General features: G+C 64.5%; 2 protein-coding genes across 3 annotated transcripts; both read right to left on the reverse strand.

The window, feature by feature from the left end:
• Positions 1 to 1,249: 1,249 nt before the first annotated feature.
• CCNT1 (cyclin T1) lies at positions 1,250 to 9,133 on the reverse strand. 2 transcript variants are annotated; one of them, XM_088520669.1, is made up of 9 exons: positions 8,963 to 9,133; positions 8,766 to 8,847; positions 8,444 to 8,572; positions 7,630 to 7,690; positions 6,602 to 6,664; positions 6,424 to 6,469; positions 3,719 to 3,882; positions 3,294 to 3,364; positions 1,250 to 2,988 (listed from the first exon to the last, which is right to left on the reverse strand). In XM_088520669.1, the coding sequence occupies exons 1-9, from the start codon at positions 9,124 to 9,126 to the stop codon at positions 1,588 to 1,590; spliced, it is 2,181 nt and encodes a 726-aa protein (XP_088376795.1). In that variant the 5' UTR covers positions 9,127 to 9,133; the 3' UTR covers positions 1,250 to 1,587. The 2 variants fall into 2 exon arrangements, with proteins under 2 accessions (XP_088376795.1, XP_088376796.1); XM_088520670.1 differs by lacking the exons at positions 7,630 to 7,690; positions 8,766 to 8,847; positions 8,963 to 9,133 and having other exon boundaries at positions 8,444 to 8,462.
• Positions 9,134 to 9,770: 637 nt separating this feature from the next.
• Positions 9,771 to 19,381, reverse strand: ADCY6 (adenylate cyclase 6). The gene is made up of 20 exons (XM_088520714.1): positions 18,572 to 19,381; positions 17,267 to 17,416; positions 17,074 to 17,195; positions 16,882 to 16,993; positions 16,668 to 16,795; positions 15,856 to 16,014; positions 15,624 to 15,765; positions 15,410 to 15,538; positions 14,939 to 14,964; positions 14,719 to 14,866; positions 14,306 to 14,403; positions 14,132 to 14,219; positions 13,943 to 14,059; positions 13,708 to 13,863; positions 12,951 to 13,126; positions 12,619 to 12,748; positions 11,862 to 12,125; positions 11,125 to 11,329; positions 9,970 to 10,094; positions 9,771 to 9,903 (listed from the first exon to the last, which is right to left on the reverse strand). Exons 1-20 carry the CDS (start codon positions 19,379 to 19,381, stop codon positions 9,781 to 9,783), a joined length of 3,408 nt encoding a protein of 1,135 aa, XP_088376840.1. The 3' UTR covers positions 9,771 to 9,780.
• Between the last annotated feature and the right edge of the window lie 405 nt (positions 19,382 to 19,786).

Below are 19,786 nucleotides of genomic sequence, written 5' to 3' on the forward strand. Positions count from 1 at the left end.
AGCCCGGGGATGTCACGGGCTGCAGGACGCGCCAAGCCCCATCCCGCACTGCAGCCGAGGGGAGGGATCGCTCCGGCACCGATCACTCCGGTACCGGGCAGGGCCGCACGACTCCCTGCGGCAGCCGCAGCGCCCAGGAAGAGGAGACCCGGCACCCGCGGGAGCTGCCACCGTCGGCTCCGCTCCCGAAACCTCCATGCGGTGCCTGCCGGGCTGCAGCGAGGGCTGGCGCTACCGCTCACCCCTTGAAAGGATGGAACTGGATGCGGAACAGAGCTTCGGCAGCGCATACGGAGACAGGGCATTTATTGAAGTGTGGAAAAGGATAATCCAAGAACAAAACAAGCCAGCTTTTCCAAGAGACTAGACTGGAACTTCTGGATCCCCCACGCCAGGTCCTAAGGAGCAGGGAAGCCCCTGGACAAGCTTTGCAGCAGCCCAGGCAGGAATTCCTGCCTGACCCCAGGCCTGGAGCCAGGGAGCACCAGGCGTCCTGCAGAATTCGCCCTTCTCACCCATTTTCACCTCATTCCTCAGCCCTCAATGCAGCTCTGCTCAGATTAACCCCGCACGACTCCAGACCACGTCCACCACAGTCTTCCCGTTCCTACCCAGGCCAGGCCCTCCTGTGACTTATTGCTCGAAGTGCCATTTCCCAGGCCGAGGCCCGGCCGCTCCGCACCTTCCCCAGGGACACGGGCATGGACGGGAGGACGCGACGGACTCCCGCGTTTCGCACCGCGCTGTTACCCTGCGCGCGAGGCAGCTCCGACGCAGGGTCACCCAGCCCAGACGCGGGCGGCCGCGAGCAGGCGGCGCATCCGGACCCTCTCCCAAAAACAGCCCCTCGAGGGGACGGAGGGGCCCTTGGCCAAGCCCCATCTCACGCTGGGTGTTCGCACCCGCCAGCCCCTGCCACGACAGCCCGGCCTTTCCGCGGCCGAGCGCCGCGCTCCGCAGCCTCACGCCAACGCGGCCCCGTCCTCGCTCCGCGCGCGGCCCTGCTCCCTCTCCAGCAGCAGCTCTGCAGCTCCGTGTCCATTCCCAGCCCTGCCACCAAGGGAATGGAAAGGAAGGTGGACAAAGCAGCCTCCTCCATCCATCCATCCCCAATCCGCTTCCGCACCGCTTCCCGTCCCAGCAGCTCCTGCAGACCCCGACCCAGCACCGACGCAGCCTGCGCCCTCCGCGAGGCTCCCTGAGCACCTGCCACCCTGCCAGAAATTAAAAACACCAAAACACTAAGATATAAGTTACTGCTTAAATTATTTGTAAAATGTCTTAGATTTTTCTGTGACACATTTTAAATACCCCCCAGCCCCCCCCGTACACAATCCCCAGAGGGGGCTTCAGCTCCAGCAGGGACAGACCCCAGCCCTAACTGGAAGCGGCTGAGGGAGGGAGCGAGGACCAGAGAAAGGGTTTATCCTTTCACAGCTTCGACAGCTCCGCGCTCTAAATACCAATAATAAAAGTTATAATAAAATAGTTCTTCGTGAGGCAGTGGAGACCCAAGAGCCCTTTCCCTGCCCTGCGGGGCAGCCCGGGCCAGGCTCGGCTGTACAAACTCAGTAGTAAAAAGGGCTGTTACTTGGGGAGCGGGGGCAGCGGCGGCGGCGGTTCCGAGGGCAGCGGGGGCGGCCGGGGTTTGTCCGTGTTGGCGCCGCGGGAGCCTGCGGCCGCCCGGGGGTTCAAGTACTCGCCATAGGAGTGGAACTCGAAGGCCGGGCCGGCGCTGGGCTGCATGCCCTGCGCGCTCAGCAGCGAGTGCAACATGTTCACCGTGTCCTGGTAGTCACTGGCCTGGCTCGCGTTGTGCCCGTTGGCCCCCGCGGGGCCCTTGTCCAGTTTGCCGTGGGCGGCCCGGCCCTTGGCGGGCGGCAGGGAGAGCGCGGCGGGCTCGGCGCCGTGCGCGGGCGCGTGGGCCGCGCCGGGGCCGTGCGCGTAGGGGAAGGGCAGCCCGGCGCCCTTGGAGCTCTTGCCCACCTTGGGCTGGTGCTCGTGCGCCGCGGCCGCCTCCTCGGGCAGGGGCCTCTTGCGGGAGGCTCCGGGCAGAGCGTAGCCCTTGTGGGGCCCGGGGCCCTGCTGGCCGCCGTGCTTAGAGTCCCCCGGGCGCTTGCTGGCCACGGCGCTGGGGCCGGCGCCGAGCGGGACGTGCAAGTGTTTGTGCGAGTGGTGGTTGTGGTGGTGGTGGTGGTGGTTGGACGAGTGGCCCTTGTGCTTCTCCTTGTGCTCGCGGGCTTTGCTGCCGCTCTCGTCCGAGGAGCCGTGCCGCTCCGCCCCGGTCGGCACCTTGATCCGCATCTTTATCTCGTCCTGCTTGGAGGAGAGCGGCCTCTCCGCAGCGCCGCCGGCCACCGGGATCCTCAGCTTCAGAGCCGAGGCCTTGTCGCCCTTGTCGGGGACGGGGCGCTCGGCGCTCTCCGGGCCGCCCATGGGGATTTTCAGGATGATGGCGGAGGGGTTGCTGTCCTGCTGCACCTCCCTCTCGCGCTGCTGCTGCACCAGCAGGTTCTGCGCCGCGTACGCGTACTGCGAGCGCACGTTGGCCTCCATGTTCTCCAGCTGGCGCTTCTGCGCCGCCAGCTCCTCGGCGTGCTTGGCCCGGTACTCCTTGAGCGAGACCTTGGCCGCCGGCGCGTTCTTGCCGCTCGGCTTCGGGTACCCGGCGCCGTCCTGCTGCGCGGGGTGCTCCGCGGGGCCCTCGCTAGTCCTGTGCCCCTGGGCGCCCTCCAGCTTGGGTGGGTGCTGGGACAGCCAGGCCTCGGGCTGGGACATTTCGGCCGCGCTCTGCTCGCCGGGCGAGTCCGCGGCGGCCGGCAGCGCCGGCCCCGCGCCGGCCGTGGAGGACGTGGACATGCTCATGAGACCCGCGATGTTCATGTCGGAGCTGTTGTTCCTGGAGATCATGTTGAGGATGGTCTGCTCCGAGAGGCTCTCGTCCTCGCCGTGCTCGTCAGCCTTCGACTTCTGGGCTGCTTGAGAAGCCTGCGAGGAAAGCGGGGAGCGGTGACTCGGGCTGCGCTGTCCCCACGCGTGCGGTGGGCAGGTCCCGCAGGCGTGACTCCTTTCAGCAGGAGGCCCTTCCCCAACCCCGCAGCGGGGTTACCACAACGTTCAAACAGCAGCAGCGTTAGAGATTTCACTCAAAACTGGTGAGCTCTGATACTGCAGCCCCCTTTGCAAGGCTCAGATCCACCCACGCGAGCTCTCGAGACCCCGTCCTGTGTTAGCCCCGGAGCTGCCCCCATGGCTTGCGCCTTCCCGCGAGCCAGCCCCAAGCACAGCCTTACCCGCCAGTTCCGGATCCGCTTGAGCCGGTTGGGAGTTTTCTCAAGGATCTGCAGGAATTCATGGGTCAGTTCTGCAAAAGGAGACACAAACACAGGCGAGGGGGTTAGGACCACCCGGGCCTGCCCTAGCCCAGCAGGGCAGCCCCTGCTCGCTGATGGATGGAGCTACGGATGAGATGGAGCTATTCCAGGAAGGGGGAATACTGCGGGCTAGCACCACTGACCACATTTAATCTCGTCTCACTGTGTGCCTTTTGCCATCTCTATTGTGCCATAGAAGCTGCTGCACTGGAAAAACCTTGGCAAGACCAGAAGCCCTCGAGTCCATGAACTGGCCAGTGGCCATGTTTGAATGGCAGCCCCAGGAACAGAGATGCCAAGAGAATTTAAGAGCCTTTCGGGGGGGACCTTGCTCCAAAACTTACCATCTAAGAGCTCCAGAGTTACAGTGCCATCAACGTATTCCCACCAGTGCTTCCCGTCCGTGGAGACTGGGATCTCCCAGTTGGACCACTTACAAGCCAGGTGGATACAGACGCAGGCCACCACGGGAGGCGTGTACTGCAGGCTGAAGGTGGTCAGGTGCAGGCTGACGACACCAGCAGGGAGAGAGAAACAGAAAGCCATCAACTCCCAGGCCTGACCCTGGGCACACGCAATCGCCCGTGAACACTCTGCGAGGAGGCGGCGGGGACGGCCTGCGGCCCCTCCCCAGCGCAACCCGCCGGCTCCGGCCTCCGCTCCGGGCGCCTCGAGGCTCTGGCGCGGCACCGAGCGCCTCCTCGGGGGACCTGCCAAGCCCGCGCTGTCACGGGCTCCGTTCGGCCGCACAAAACGCTCAAACGCTTCCGAGCGGGAGGCGGCGTCGCTGGGAAGGCCCCTACCAAGGGCTGGCAGCGCCTCGGATCCGCGCTCATCCCCTCGGCTCTCCGAGGGGCACCGGTCTCGCGCTTGTGTCAAGGGACATTTAACAGAGGCCCCGTCTCTCCTCAGGGTCTGGATCTGTTCCACAGTTAGGGGCAGCGTTCACACAGATCCACGCAAATGACACCTTTTTCCCGAGTTATCCTGACTTGGATCTGCAGCAGGATTTGCCCTGTTTTGTAGGAAAGCTGCAGCACACCTGGAAACGCACACGCTCAACTGGGTAAGTGTCTCTCCCAGGCATTTGGGAAGGCTCTGGCCTCTCCCAAATGATGTTTTGGGAGAAAGGACTGAAATTCCCGCTGCAAATGGCAGGAGCTCCAGCGCCTGCCTGTGAACACATTCCCACTGCTCCCGGAGCTCCAGGCAGCGCCTGCCTCAGCAGGCCGGAGCCCGCGATGCCGGACGGAGCGCTCCGAGGTTAGCGGGGAGCCCGGGCGCCTCTCGGGCAGCTCCCGAGCTAAACGGACGTGCCAGGTGCCAGCTTGGAGGGCAAAGCTGGGGAACGCGGCCGAGGGAGCGCGAGGAACAAGCGATCCCGAGCTGGGCACGGACACTGGCTTCCAGAACAGGGGTGTCCAGCCCCACGCCTGGGCGACCTCCGCGTTCCCTGCACCCGGACGCAGCGCGTTGCGCAGAGCAGGCGCCTCTTGCCACAGCAGCACCCGGGAGAATCTGGCCTTTTCAAGGTGCTTTTTGGGACCTGCAGAGCCCCATCAGGGCAGGGTGGCAGTATCTGCACATCTGCAGCACGCGCAGGTCACGCCAACATTTTTCCACCTGCGCTTTGTGGAGAGACAGGGCTATGACCCGCAGCCCCCAGGCCCAAGCCATTGCCATGGCCTCGTACGCAGCCACACACCAAGTCAAACCGAGGAGATTCACAGCAAGAAAAACACCTTTGTCCACTTGGCCAAGGTAAGAGGTGACGGCAAGGTACACAGATGGCCTTAGCTCTGCCCACCACGATGCCAGCAAGGAATAGAAGTTAAAAATCCGTAACTGCACCTCATAGATCTAGTTCAACGCTCAAGTGTTTAACCGCATACTCCACGGCATCACTTAGGCAAACCAAGGCTGCCTGGACACGCTCCTTCCTTTCTGCCTGCGTTTCTTTCAAGTAGAGCCTTAACTCACACTTTTGGTTTTGCAGCTATTGCTGCAGGGATAAAGCAGGTTTCAAGGGTGCATTTACTTATATATCACTAACGTCACCTTCTCTCTAGGCTGTTTAAGGAGGAAACCCGCAGCACCCGTCGGCACCACACAGCATCTTCCAACGAGGTGTTGTTCCCTTACCCATGCCTTGAAAATAAATAACACCGACCACACGCTCCTCTTGATGCCACGTGTTTAATCAGAAGTGAAAACTTAATCCTTATGAAACCCACACAGTTATGCTCAAACTAAGAGGACAGAACTGAAGCCTGACCCAAGCCATTAGAGCTTGTGATCCTTTCACTCCTAGAAACTCTTCCTCGGAAACACGGAATCCCGTTTCCTCAAGTGACTCTTTTCCATATATTAACTCCACAATTTACCTGCAGCTGCTAGTCCAGAAAGTAATTGATAATGCCAGAAATCCCCAAGGGAGGGTTGATGTCAGCAGCAACAATCCAGGTGTCACCCCACGGAACCGGCTGATCCCCCCACCGTGGAATCCCAGGCGTCTCCTTTTCCCGGCCCTACACACTACGTTACAGGCCCTACAGACACTCCCCAGGACCCCCTCTCCAGACATTCAGGCCAGACAAGGCGCTCGTTTCTCTTTTATACCCCTCAATATCCGTATTCAGCTCCTACTTTGCTTGGAATCAGCCCTCTCTGGGTACAGAACGCACTTGTTCTCAGTTTGCACAGCACCTGGCCCAGGGAAACTCCCCTCGCTGGCCCCTGGGCACCAAATAACCCAAGAAACCACCTGCCCTTCTGAGCCCCTCCCCTGCAACAGCTTCGTTCTGATGCTTCAACAACGATGCACTCCCAGCACAAAGCAGGCAGCGACGCTCCAGGACATCCTCTCGGCTGCCCCAGCTACGTAGCTGATTTTGCACCTGTTTTTCCTGGAAGCTAAAAACCAGGAATCTTTTTTCCTGCTGAACCGCAACCCTGTCGCTCACACACGAGCCAGTCCCCAGGGGTCCCTGCAGAACATCCACTCCAGACAAAACCCTCTGCCAAACATGAATCAATGGTAAATAATAACCTGTTAGTAGCCATGAAATAGGAAGTTTGTGCCAAGTCCTTGCTGGCTGAAAGAGAAAAAGAAAGAGCAAAGAGTTAGTCTGGCCATCCCGAGAGCCCCTACCACATTTCACCGCAAAAACCACAAGGTTTTTGTCCCCAAACAAAATAAGGCAGGTTTGGCTGCTGCTTCCTCTCACCTCGCACGAGCTGCGTGCACTTCACCACGTGGGTGTGCGGGTGGTCAATGGTGATCTCGAAGCCTGCAGGGACACAGACGTGGGGCCATCAGGTAGCGGCAGAGCCCAGGAGCCACCAGCCTCCCATTTCCCGCTCCCCTTCCCTCCTCCAGCCCCGCTCTGCGCTCCGAGCGGGAAGACGGGAGAGCCTCGTCCTTCATCCAGGAGATCCCAGGCCTCCAGCCACAGAACCTGAGGTCAGGGCTGCTGCGAGGCCTCCAAGCAGTTCAGTGATTCCCGGGCTTGAAAGAGCTCGCTGAAAACAAAACAGCTATTAACGATTTTTAAAAATAGCAGGACAGAGCCTCTCGGAGCAGCTGGGAGGAAGGAGAAGACAATGGCATTTGCTCAAAGGAATTTCTGTCACCCAAAAAGCTAAGAGGAAGCAGACGTCTTCCCTTTGAAAGGGTTTGCCACATTAAAGCCAATTGAACTTAATCCTCGCTTCAGTTTCCTATTTTGTTTGTACGTTATGGCTTAAAGGGAAAAAAAAATACTGAATCGGTCCATGTGTGTAACAGATTTAGGTTTTTCTGTGCAGAATAGTGTAGATGAGGGAGGAAGTTTAAAGAAAGAAAAGACCAACAGAAACACGATCAAAGTGTTAACTTCAATCCAGGTTTTGTCAGACATCTCCCAATGCAAACAGCTTCACTCCTGGCCACTGCACTAGAGGATTATCAAGTTTAGCAGCGTAACGGGGACAGCGACCCACGTTTGAGCAGAACAGACCTGCTGGAGAACAGGGGAAAAAGAGACGAGCCACATTTCCACATTTTAGCTTTCCTAACACGGAACTTAACACAAATTAAACCTGCAAATAAAGAATGTATATTTCAAAACACAAGGAATGGGGGCAAAAAAAAAAGAGCTCGTGGGCAGGACTCTGGCGTTCCCACTGCGCCGCTGCCCTCCGGCTGCGGAGGGACCCTCTGCCCTGGGGGGCAGCCCTGGGCCTGGGGGTCGAGGAGCAGCTTGGACAGACTTACCCAGGGTCTGCAGGATGATGCTCTCTAGAATGACCAGGTCCTGGGCTTGCTGCAGGTAAGCCTGCGGTCGAGAGGACACGCGCGTTACTCGCGGTGAGGCTCTCCGTGTGAAACCTGCCCATTTCCAGCACCCCACCCTCAAGGGGACAAAAACACAGCAGAGGGGAGGCTTTATGCTCCATTTTGGGAAACTGTCCTTTTTCCCTACTGGAAAAGAAAAGGGGAGCATGGGGTGGAGCTGTTCCCCTGTGAGCTCCTGGTCTGGGACAGCGGCTGCAGCATCTGCCTTGGCCCTGCTGGTCCTTGGGAGGGGTTAGAGGGCAGGGATGGCTATAGGACAGGAGGGATTTGGCTTCTTCCTTAAGTTTTGGCACCTGGACAAAGCTTTGGGGCTGGCTGCTCAGCTGCAGGGAAGCAGAGCTGTCTCCAGAGATGGGGAATCGTCAGTGTTTCTAATAAATCCCTAACTAAACAAGCAAGAATCGAGCTACATGCGTCACTGTCCAGGAACACTCTTTAACCCCAGCAACCACCATCCCCACGAAAACAGTCACACAGCACAGCCCCGGTGGCAGCAGGGAACACGAGTGGCAGCCACAGAGCGGGGGACAAAAACCTGCAGCTGTCCTGAAGTCCTGGGCAGCTCTGGAGCCCCGAAACGCACATAGGAGCCGTTGGGTCGGGCTGTAAGAAACTGCCCTACAGCCCAGCCGCTCGTTTGAAAAGGGGGTATCCGGGAACCCAGGGGTGCTAAAGGAGCCGGTTCTCCCCACAGCGCCGCGCGACCCGGGCAGGTCCCGCTGTCCCCGCTCACCTCGCTCCGCGTGTCCAGCAGCGTCTCCAGCGGGTGCAGACACGCGTGGGCCACCTTGATGACGTGCTCCAGCTTCCGAGGCTGCTCCTCCACCTTGGCTGCCAGGAAGAGAGCGGCCGGCGCCACCGACTTTGGGGGAGAAAAGCACTTCTGCGTTAAGCCTCTTTTAAATAAACACACTCGAGACCGAGAGAAGCTGGAGTATTTATTTCTTAACGGGTGAAATAAGAAGTTTAAAGGTAAACAAAGAACGGGAACGGGCCCGCGGCGCGCCCCCCCCCCCCCGCGCGTCCCCCGGTGGCCGGGGCAACGGGGCACTTACGTTGCGGTGGAACTGCGTGAAGGACTGCACCATGTAGAAGCGGTGCATGTACACGATGGCCGTGTTGATGGTGAGCTGCGAGCTGGTGGCACCGTTAAGGAAAGGGCCCCCCAGCGCCATCCCCGGCCTCCCGCCCCGCTGCCCGCCACCCCGCGGCACTCGAGCGCAGGCTGCGCGGCCTAGCGCGGGCCGGATACACGTTGAGGCGCTGGCCCATGTCCTGCAGCAGGTTGGCCGCCTGCTGCCGGTACGAGAGCTCCTTGTCGGGGTCGAGGCCGGCGCGCCGCGAGGGGCTGCGCTCCAGCTGCTCGCGGCTGAAGTACCAGCGCCGCGCGGCCCCGCCGCCCGCCGGGCCCGCCATGGCCGCCCGCGCCGCGCGCGCACGCGCTCACGCACGCACGCAACGACGCAGTGACGCACCGCCTCGCGACCGCGCACGCGCGCGCCGTTCCCTGGCAACGCCGCGCGCATGCGCAGCCCCCCCTGTACACACACACAACCCGGAAGTGCGGGGAGGGGGAGCCTGGCGCCCCTGCACGTGCCCCTCCCACCTTGACCCCGCCCCCAGCCCGCCACGACCCCCCCCACCCCTGACCTTTGACCCCCCTATAGGCCAGGCCACGCCACGTATGGAAAGTGCCTTTATACACAATGTATATATGTACATATGCACACATACATGTACATAGATGCACGACGTGCGCCTGTACAGCACGTAGGGCCGGTGCCTTTGTACGCCGTGCATGTATGTACAGCGTGGGCGGGAAAGCGCCTTCATACAGAACGCGTAGCTGTACAGCACGTATGGACGGTGCCTTTATACACAACGTATATCTGTACAGCGCGGGCGGCCCCCCGCGCGCCCCAAACCGCCTTCATTAAAAAAAAAAAAAAAAAGTCACTTGGTTAAAGTTTTTTGCATTTAAAAGGGCGGGGGGGGAGAGGAGCTGCCCCCCCACCCCCGGCTCGGGGCGGCCCCCGTGTCCCCCCCATGTCCCCGTGTCCCCCGCGGCCGCTAGCTGGGCCCGGCGTTGAGGAAGTAGGTGGTCATCTCGCCCTTGCCCTTCACCTTGACCACGCCGCGGCACTCCAGCGCGTAGCCCTTGGCCGCCAGCACCTGCTGCAGGTCGGCGGTGACCTGGGGACACGGGGGGTGTCAGCGGCGGGGGCCGCGCGGGGCCGCGCGGGGCCGCCCGGGGCTCACCTGGATGCGGTCGGGCAGGCCGGTGCTGTCCATGCGGCTGGAGACGTTCACCGTGTTGCCCCAGATGTCGTACTGCGGCTTGCGCGCCCCGATGACGCCCGCCACCACCGGGCCCATGTTGAGGCCTTGGCGAGGGGGGGACACGCAAGGGTGTCACCTCCCCCCGCCGCCACGGGGGACACGCGTGTGTGAGAGGGGCAGAGCGGGGGGAAAGGGGGGGCAAAGGGGGGCAAAGGGGTATGCAAGGGGCAGCGTGCACGGAGCGGAGTGCAAGAGTGTGCAAGGGGAAGGGCCGTGCAAGAGCTGGGTGTGCAAGGGATATGCAAGGGTGTGCAAGGGGAAGGGGCGTGCAAGAGCTGTGTGTGCAAGGGGTGAGCAAGGGTGTGCATTGGGAAGGGGTGTGCAAGGGGAAGGGGCGTGCAAGAGCTGTGTGTGCAAGGGGTGTGCAAGGGTGTGCAAGGGGAAGGGGCGTGCAAGGGGAAGGGGCATGCAAGAGCTGTGTGTGCAAGGGGTGTGCAAGGGTGTGCATGGGGAAGGCGCGTGCAAGGGGAAGGGGCGTGCAAGAGCTGGGTGTGCAAGGGATGTGCAAGGGCGTGCAAGGGGAAGGGGTGCGCAAGGGGAAGGGGCGCGCAAGAGCTGTGTGTGCAAGGGGTGTGCAAGGGGAAGGGGCGTGCAAGAGCTGGGTGCGCAAGGGTGTGCATGGGGAAGGGGCGTGCAAGGGGAAGGGGTGCGCAAGGGGAAGGGGCACGCAAGAGCTGTGTGTGCAAGGGGTGTGCAAGGGTGTGCAAGGACCAACACATGCAAAAAGTCCTGCAAAGGTTGCACAAGCACACGGGGAAGAGCGTGCAAGGGATGCATGTTAAGAATGGCAGGGGGCGTGCAAGGCACCGCGTGTGCAAAGGGATGTGCTAGGGCTGTGTGTACAGAAAGGAAGGGGTGTGCAAGGACCAGTGCGTGCAAAGTGGTGCGGAAGGGCCCTGTGTACAGAGCGGACAGGGCGTGCAAGGTCCAGAACACGCAAAGGGATGTGCAAGGGCTGCGTGTGCAGAGGGGATGGGACGTGCAAGGTCCAGAACGTGCCAAGGGACACGTGGGGACTGCATGTGCAGAGGGGACGGTGCACGCAGGACCCCCGGCGCATGGCGGGGCGCTCACCGATCTTCATCTGGAAGTTGTTGAAGGAGTGCTCGTTGATGTACTTCATCTGCTCCATGAGCTGCATGGCGTAGTCGGCCAGGGCCGCCACGTGGCTGCGGCCCTCGCGGTCGTAGGTGCTGGCGTTGAGCCCCGACGCCGCCATGTAGGTGCTGCCAATGGTCTTGATCTTCTCCAGCTGGCGGTACTTCTGCTCGCTGATGATCTGGGGGACGGCAGCGTCACCCGGCCCCGGCTGCCTCCGTGCCACCAGCTCAAACCCCATCCCATAGGGCAACCCACTCCACAGCAGCTCCAGCACCCCCTGCATCCCATCCCGGGGCCTCCTCTGCATCCCGATCCATGGCAAACCCCATCCCATAGGGCAACCCACTCCACAGCAGCTCCAGCACCCCCTGCATCCCATCCCGGGGCCTCCTCTGCATCCCGATCCATGGCAAACCCCATCCCATAGGGCAACCCACTCCACAGCAGCTCCAGCATCTCCTGCATCTCATCCCACGGCCTTCCCTGCATCTCAATCCATGGAAAGCCCCATCCTACAGTGCATCCCATTTCCCAGCAGCTCCAACACCCAATGAATCCCACCCTAGGGCCTCCCATGCACCCTGATCCATGGCACAAGCAGCTCCCGCACCCTGTGCATCCCATCCCAGGGCCTCCTCCGCTTCCCGATCCACGGTGCACCCCGTGCCACGGCGCACGCCCTTCCCCAGCCTTCCCGCTGCCGCCCGCACCTCGTCGAAGTCGGCGATGATCTCGTTGAGCAGCCGCAGGCACTCGACGCCCTCGTTGTTGGCCTCCAGCTCCACGTAGAACTCGGAGAAGTTGCTGATGGAGGCGAACATGACGGCGACGCACTCGCACGACTGGTAGTAGAGCTCGTCGTTGCGGCGCTCGCGGGCCAGGAAGTGCGCGGCCACGTCCTTGGGCAGGATGTTGTGCAGCAGCCGCCGGTTGTAGGCCTGCAGCTCCTCCATCTCCTCCTTCTCGCCCGTGGCCTGCGGCGAGGCGGCCGGTGGAGCGCGCGCTGCGGCAGGCGCAGACCGGGCCAGCTCGGCGGGCGCTCGCCCCGTGCAGAGACCGGACGCGCTTGGGACGCGCTTGTCCCGCATGCAGAGGCCGCGCAGGCCTGGGGCAAGCTGGGGACGTCCTCGCTCCCATGCAGTGACCGGGCACGCTCAGGTTGCACTTGTCCCCACCGTGCAAACCCCGGGCGAGCTCAGAGCACGTTTGGGACCCGCTTGCTGCCGTGCAGAGACCGGGTGCACTCAGGGCGCGCTCGCTCCCATGCGGGCACACTCGGGGCGCGCTTGCCCCTCGCGCAGAGGCCAGGCGAGCTCGGCACACGCTCTCCCTCTGCATAGAAGCCGTGTGTGCCCAGGACACACTTGCCCCCCACTCGCCCCCGCACAGAGACCAGGCGAGCTTGGCACACGCTCTCGCTCCGCAGCATCGCCTGGGCGCGCTCGGGACGCGCTCGCCCCGTCCTACCTGCAGCTTCCAGAGGAAGTCGAGGCGCGCGGTGGACTCGACCTGCTGCGCGTGCAGGTAGAGCGCCAGCGCGAAGACGGCCAGCACCACCGGCGTCACGTACTTCAGAGCCACCTTCCCCTCCGCCGCGCTGGGGGCACAAGGGCGGCCGCGAGCGGCGCTCTGAGCTGCGGGGACGCCGCGGACAGCCCCGTTGTGTCCCCTCAGTGTCCCCAGCTCCCTGCTCACCATTGGCCTTGGGTCCCGTTAAGCGCTGGCCTGTGGGGGGAGAGCCGGGGTGAGCGCGACGGGGCCGGGGCAGCGCGCGGGGCCGCGGGGCCGGGGACACTCACAGCGTGTTGGCCACCACGAGCAGGTCGTAGTTGTCGAAGAGGGCGGCGTGGGGGCCCTCGGCCAGCAGCAGGTAGGTGCCCCCCAGCAGCAGCGTGAGCAGCAGCTTCCCCGAGCTGCTCAGGTGCAGGAAGACGGAGCAGGCGAGCAGGCTGAGCACCACGCTGTGGCTGAAGTACTGCGGGCAGAGCGGCCCATGCGCCCGCGCCCGGCACCGCGGGTGCCCACAGCGCGCCAGGATGGGAACGGGGCACCCTGCGCCCGCGCGGGACGTTGTACCCGCAGGGAACTGCGCTGGTGCCCACGTGCGCACCCCCTTCCTGCACCCACGCAGGGCCCCGGACGCATGCAAGAACCTTGCGCCCGTACCCTGCACCCATGTAGGACCTTGCACCTGCAGGGATCCAGGCTAGCATCCATGCACGCACCCATGCATCGTGGACCCACACAAGACCCTTGCACCCATGCAAGGACCTTGCACCCACATCCAGCACTATGCAGGGGCCTGCACTTGCAGAAACCCAAGCTAGCACCCATGCAAGGCATTGCACTCAACATCCTGCACCCATGCAAGACCCTTGCACCCACATCTGGCACCAAGACCCTGCAGGGGACCCTTGCTAGCCCCCGTGCATGGCCCTGCAGGCACATTCGACACCCATACACGACCCTCGCACCCACACAAGACCATTGCGCTCCCATCCTGCACCCACGCAAGCCCTTTGCACCCACGCAGGACCCGGCAGCCCCCGCGCACACCTCGGGGAAGTGGCAGGCCGGGCCGTCGTGGTGACAGGGGCCCGTGGCGCCCAGCGAGTAGTTGAGCGCGTGGAGCTGGCAGGGCCCCACGGCGGCAGGGGTGACGTTGAGCTCGCGGGCGACACAGTCCCGCAGGGCCACGCGGCTGCACGAGAACTGCGCGGGGACGGGGGACAGGGTGAGCGGGACCCCCTGGCACTGCCACCAGTGGCCACCCGCCCCGCGTCATCCCTACCATGTTGGCGAAGGCGGCAACGAAGAGGAGGAGGACGACGAAGACGGCGATGGCGGTGCTGCGGGCGCGTGAACGCACGATGGCGCGGGACAGGCGCTGCAGGGCCCCGGGGAAGAGCTGCGGGGTGACAAGGGGACCCGTGACCCGGTGTCCCCCCCCGGCCCGCGTCCCCGTCCCCGCCGTACTCACGCTGCCGCAGGAGTGGACGGCGCACACGAGGAGCACAGTGGCCAGCAGCACGAAGATGCAGACGTAGAGGCCGAGCATCAGCGGGGAGCTGCGGGGAGGCGGGTGCTGAGCGGCGTGGGGACGGCGGGTGGCCCGGGGGGACGGCGGGTGGCCCGGGGGGACGGCGGGACTCACCGGGGGAACACCACGAGCTGGATGCAGCAGATGAAGCAGAAGACAAGCAGGGTGCAGGCCACGTAGCTGGCAAAGCGCTCATCCACCTTCTTGGAGTACTGCAGGGACACGAGGGGACAGGATGGAGGGGACCACAGGGATGGAAGAGGACAAGATGGGAGGGACTATAGAGATGGGATGGAGGCAACCATGGGGGCAGGATGGGATGTAGGGGAACCACGGGGATGAGGGACAGGGATGGAGGAAGCCATGGGAAGATGGACCGGGACAAAGAGGGACGGGATGGAGGAGACCACAGGGACAGACTGGATGGGGATGGAAGGGGACCACAGGGACAGGGATGGAAAGGGTTGGGATGAAGGGTACTATGGGGACAGGACTGGATGGAGGGGACCGCGGGGCCATCCCAGCACCTTCTTCTCCAGCTCGGGCGTCTGGAACGTGAGCAGGAACTTCTTGACATGGTCCTTGCGGAGCTGGTCGATGCTGCGGGCGTCGATGGCCCGGCTCAGGAACTCGTCCACCTCGTCCTCGGGGTTCAGGGCCTCCTGGGCGCCCCGGCTGGGGACAGAGGCGCGTGAGGGCTCCCCATGGTGGGGCGGCCACGGTGCCAACTCACCCAGGGACACTCACTTGTCCTTGCTGGCATCATCGATACCCTGCAGAGAAACAGGGGAGGCGTCAGGGACACCTGCAAGGATGGGGGGGACTCCCAAGGATGGGGGGGCATCCCCAGGGATGGGGAGGGGACCCCCACAAGGGTCTGGGAAGGAGGAGGGGAGCCCCAAGGGCTGCAGAGGGAGCGGGGGGGGTGTCCCCCTGACACTAGCAAGGATGGGGGGTCCCCAAGGCTGCTGAGGATGGGGGGGGGCAACAGCGAGGATGGGGAGGGGGCCCCAAGCATCTCCCAAGGGGGGAGGTGGAAAGGAAGATGGGAGGGGGCAACCCTGACAAGGACGGGGGCGTCCCTGAAGGCCAGAAAGGATTGGGGAGGTCCCGGCCCCCCCGGGGCGCAGCCAGGGGCAGGAAGGAAGCGACAGAACCTGCAGGCGGCCGATACGAGGCCAGGCCCCCCCGTCCCCATCCAGGCCCCCCGTCGCTCACCATCTGCCGGAACGCCTTGGAGTCCTTGGCGCGGGCGAAGGAGCGCTCGGGCGCCCAGCGCGGCGCCAGCCCCTCGGCAGAGTTGGCGCGTGCCCGCTGCAGCTTCGCCAGGATGGCCTTCTCCTCCTTCTGCAAGGGGCACGGCCGTGAGCCGGGCGCGGGACACGGTGCCACGGCCCCGCCACGGCCCCGGGACCCCCCCGGCCCCACGCACGCGCTTCTGGCTGCAGCCCACGATGAGGAAGGTCTCGATGTTGTGCTCCTTGAGGTAGGCGTTGCGCTCGCCGCCGTGGCCCGGCTCCACCTCGTAGTCGCCGTTCAGGTACTGCAGCGTGGCCCACGTGATGTGGATGCGCCTGCGGGCAGGGGCGAGAACCGCGCTGACACCCCCGGCCAGGCCGTGCATCCCCTCCGCATCCACCGCGGCGGCGGCGGCGCCCGCTCACCCGGCCTTGCCGCCCGCCTCCATGTGGTTGGCCAAGGTCACGTCGTTGGACCAGACGTCGAACTGCCACTTGCGCAGCCCCAGGACGCCGCAGTGCACGCGCCCGCTGTGGATGCCCACGCGCATGTTCACGTTCACCCCTGTCACCTCGCGCACCAGCCTGCGGAGGGGCACGGGCACCACGTCACCCCGTCTGCCACAGGCACCCACGAGGATGTGGGCAACCCAACTGGCGCCATGCACGGACACTGGAGACATGCACAACCCAACGGGGGCCATGCACAACCCAACTGGCGCCATGCACGGACACTGGAGACATGCACAACCCAACGGGGGCCATGCACAACCCAACCGGGCCATGCACAGACAGTGGAAACATGCGCAACCCAACCGTGGCCATGCACAACCCAACCAGGGCCATGCACGGACATTGGAGACATGCACAACCCAACGGGGGCCATGCACAACCCAACTAGGGCCACACACAACCCAACCAGGGCTACACAGAGCACATCCATGGGCGTCGGAGACATACACAACCCAACTAGGGACATGCACAACCCAACTGGGGCCACACATGGGCACCTGGGCTGCTTATGTCCTCACCAGGGCCATGAGCAACTCAACTGGGACCGTGCATGGATATCAAGGACGTACACAACCCAACCAGGGCCTTGCACTGGCACCTGGGATGGGCACATGCTCACCGGAGCCATGCACAACCCAACCTGACCCAACCAGGGCCATGCACCAGGAACATGCACAACCCAACCGGGGCCACACACAACCCAGCCAGGGCTGTGCCCCACTCACGAGATGGCCTCGATCATGTCAACCCCCATCTCCACGCAGCAGTGCGCGTGGTCCCCGCGCGCCTCCGGCAGCCCCGACACACAGTAGTAGCAGTCGCCCAGGATCTTGATGCGCAGGCAGTGGTTCTCCTGCATGGAGGGGACAGATGGATGGGTGGGAAGGTCTGGGGGGGCCCCATGGCCACCCCACTGCCACCCCCGCCCCATGCGCTCACCGCTGCCAGCTTGTCAAAGCGCGCAAAGAGCTCGTTGAGCGTCATGACGAGCTCCTGCGCCGTGCACTGCGACGCCAGGCTGGTGAAGCCCTCGATGTCCGCGAAGAGGATGCTGCCGGCACGGAGAGCGCGGGATGGAGGGGGACGTCACCCGTCCCCGTCCCGCCCCGGGCAGACCCCCCCACGCTGTACCTGACGTTGTCGTGCTTCTGGATGTAGATCTTGTGGAACATCATGTCCTCCTTCTTGGTGTTGATGTCCTCCTTCATCTCCATGGCCACGTGCTGGGGCAGCACGGAGAGCAGCAGGCGCTCCTGCGCGGCGGCCCCGTCAGCGGCGTCCCCGGGGAGGGGACGCGGGGCCTGACGCCCCCCGCGCCGCTCACCTGCTGCCGGTTCTCGCGCTGCAGGTGCAGGCGCGCCTGGATGTAGCCGCGGGTCTCCTGGAAGGCCTGGCGCTGCGACACCTCGGCCGGGTAGTGGGTGCAGACGCCCAGCACGTTGGTGCACAGGAAGATGAGCGCGTTGGCGCCCAGCTGCCGGCGCAGGGGGGTCAGCACCGCAGCCGGACCCGGGACCCGGCACCCAGGCTGGGGGCGCAGGGGGATATAGGGGACACAGGGACAAGGGGACATAAGGGATCTCATGGACCCGGGAAAGGGGGACATAAGGAGCAATGGCAGCAAGACATAGGGATGTAAGGGGACTTGGGGGCCTGGGACAGGGAGGACATAGGGACTAAGGGCAAGGAGACATAGGAACTAAGGAGACATGGGGATCTGGGGACATCAAGCGGACACAAGTACCTGGGACAGGGGTACAGAGGGACCAATGGCAGGGAGACATAGGGATATAAGGGGACCTGGAACAGGAGGATTCAGGCAGTATGGGGGTCTGGGGACCAGAGGCAGGGGGATGCTGTGGGGCACAGGGACCCGGCGATCCAGGGCAGAGAGACACTGGTGACACAGGGAGCAGGACCAGGTGGTGAGAGCACCGGGCCAGGCCCTTGGGAGCGGAGGAAGCCGGGGGAGGGCCGGGAAGCGGCACCAGCAGCGCTGCGGTTTCCCCTCCGCGTCCCCCATCCCTCGGGAGCGGGGCCAGCGCTATTTATAGGCGGCTCCCGGAGCCAGAGCCCCCCCGGGCGCATCCCGGCCCCGCGGGCATCCCGCGGCTCCTACCCCCCCGCCGAGCTTCCTCGCACAGGGCCCTGCGGGCGGCACGTGGCCCCGCGCTGCAGCCAGCCAGGCCGAGGGTGACACCACGGCACGGGGACAAGCGGCCGCGCCAGGGCCCGGCAGCGCCGCTCCGGAGCAGCCTCCGGCGCTCGGCATCCCCGTCCGCTCGGGCCCGGCAGCCCTGCGGCGCGGGGTCCCGGCCCCCCTGCGCGGGGGCGTCCGGCGGCCCCACAACGGGGGCTTTGTGGGCGCCCCCGCAGTGGCCACAATGCAGGGCCTGTGCGCGGCCCCCGGCGAGGAGGGGCCCGTGACCCCCGGCCGGGCCCGCGGGACCCCCTCGCGCCGGCGCCCGGACGGAGGAGGAGAAGGAGGGAGCTGGGAACCCTTCCGGCTCCAGAAGTTTCCAGAGGCCAAAAGAAAAAAAAAAGAAAAAAAAAGGGAGAGAAAAAAAATGCAGAAAGGGGAATTTTACAAATTCCAGCACTGCTAGCACCAGGGGGGCCGGGTCCCTACCTGCTCCCAGACGAAGGGGTCGGCGGCGTTGCGGTGCCAGGAGATGCCAAGGTGCAGGGCAGAGAGCAGCGCGCCGGCCAGCACGGCCGCCCGCATGCGCACGGGCAGCAGCGTGTAGGCGATGAAGATGAAGAAGACGCTGGCCCAGACGCCCTCAGCCGCGCTGCGGGGCGCCGCGGCCAGCGCGCCCACCGCCTGCACGGCGGCCAGCAGCACCAGCACCCCATAGCTCACGAGGCCCATGTAGTCCTGCGGGAAGGCGCTGCGGCTGCACAGCACGAGCAGCAGCAGGAAGAGCCCCGTGGCGCTGGCGAACGCGGCAGCAGCGGGCACGGGTGGCGAGCCGGGCACGCACTGGAAGAGCAGCAGCACGGCGCACACCAGCACCAGCACCCCCATGAGCACCGTGAGGCTGCTCTGGTTCATCTGGAAGAAGTAGCGCTGGTAGAGGCGCTCCAGCTTGGCCGACTGGAAGCGCTTGGAGCGGAAGACCTGCAGCACGCGCCGGTGGCACTCGCGCGCCGACAGCCGCCGCGACGCCTCCTTGGGCGCCTTGGCCTCGCCGCCCTCCGGGCCGGGGTCGGCCGTCCGCAACGGGGGCTCGGTGCCCTTCTTGCCATAATGGTCCTCCTGCCAGGTGCAGCGCGGCCCCGCGGGCCGCTCCATGTCAGGGTCCTGCAGGCAGCTCACGTAGCGGGTGCCGCAGAGGGCGGCGCGCGGGCGCTGCTGCCCCTTCTTGCCGTTGCGCTCGCCCCATGCCGTCTTGCGCTCGTCCACCTTGGGTACCAGGATGCCGCTGAACCACGACATGCTGTAGGCGGGAGGAAAATGGGGGCTCAGTGCGGAGGCCACTGCTTTGGGGTCCCCACCCTGTCCCCAAAGCATCACCCACCCTGCGGGGTGCAGACCCCAGAGGTGCCCCCAGAGAGGCTCTGTGTGGGGCAGCCCCATGCCCCAAACCGCAGACACCAGCCCCACAGCTCTGCCCTCCCTGTGCCAGCCCCATGGAGGTGACACCCGGTCCCCGGTGGGGGGACAGGGGACACCCGACAGCGGCGGCTGCTCTGAGCAGATCCACGGCCTCCGGCGCCGAGGCTGGAGCAACCTCCAGCTTCGCGGCTCTGTTTGTCTTGAACGGCGGCCAAGGGGCTCCGCCGCGGCCCCGGGGGCACCGGGCGGGACGTGGCAGCGGCGCGGGGCGCCCGTGGCAGCGGA

This window comes from Tinamus guttatus, unplaced genomic scaffold (genome assembly GCF_059628265.1).
Source record: "Tinamus guttatus ecotype Peru unplaced genomic scaffold, ASM5962826v1 Tinamus_guttatus_pri_ptg000096l, whole genome shotgun sequence".
Classification (NCBI taxonomy): domain Eukaryota; kingdom Metazoa; phylum Chordata; class Aves; order Tinamiformes; family Tinamidae; genus Tinamus; species Tinamus guttatus.

Bases quoted from the DNA above. Each gene is read 5' to 3' on its own strand.
- CCNT1 (XM_088520669.1), bottom strand. From the start codon at position 9,126: ATGGCGGGCCCGGCGGGCGGCGGGGCCGCGCGGCGCTGGTACTTCAGC. The intron at 8,848-8,962 runs GTATCCGGCCCG...CGGTGCCACCAG, and splicing joins ATGGGCCAGCGCCTCAACGT to CTCGCAGCTCACCATCAACA. The intron at 3,883-6,423 runs GTTATTATTTAC...TGGTGTCGTCAG, and splicing joins TATTTCATGGCTACTAACAG to CCTGCACCTGACCACCTTCA.
- ADCY6 (XM_088520714.1), bottom strand. From the start codon at position 19,381: ATGTCGTGGTTCAGCGGCATCCTGGTACCCAAGGTGGACGAGCGCAAG. The intron at 13,864-13,942 runs GTAGGGATGACG...GTCCCCGCGCAG, and splicing joins TTGCCGCCTTCGCCAACATG to TTCTCGTGCAGCCGCGTGGC. The intron at 11,330-11,861 runs GTGCGGGCGGCA...GCCGTCCCCCAG, and splicing joins TCATCGCCGACTTCGACGAG to ATCATCAGCGAGCAGAAGTA.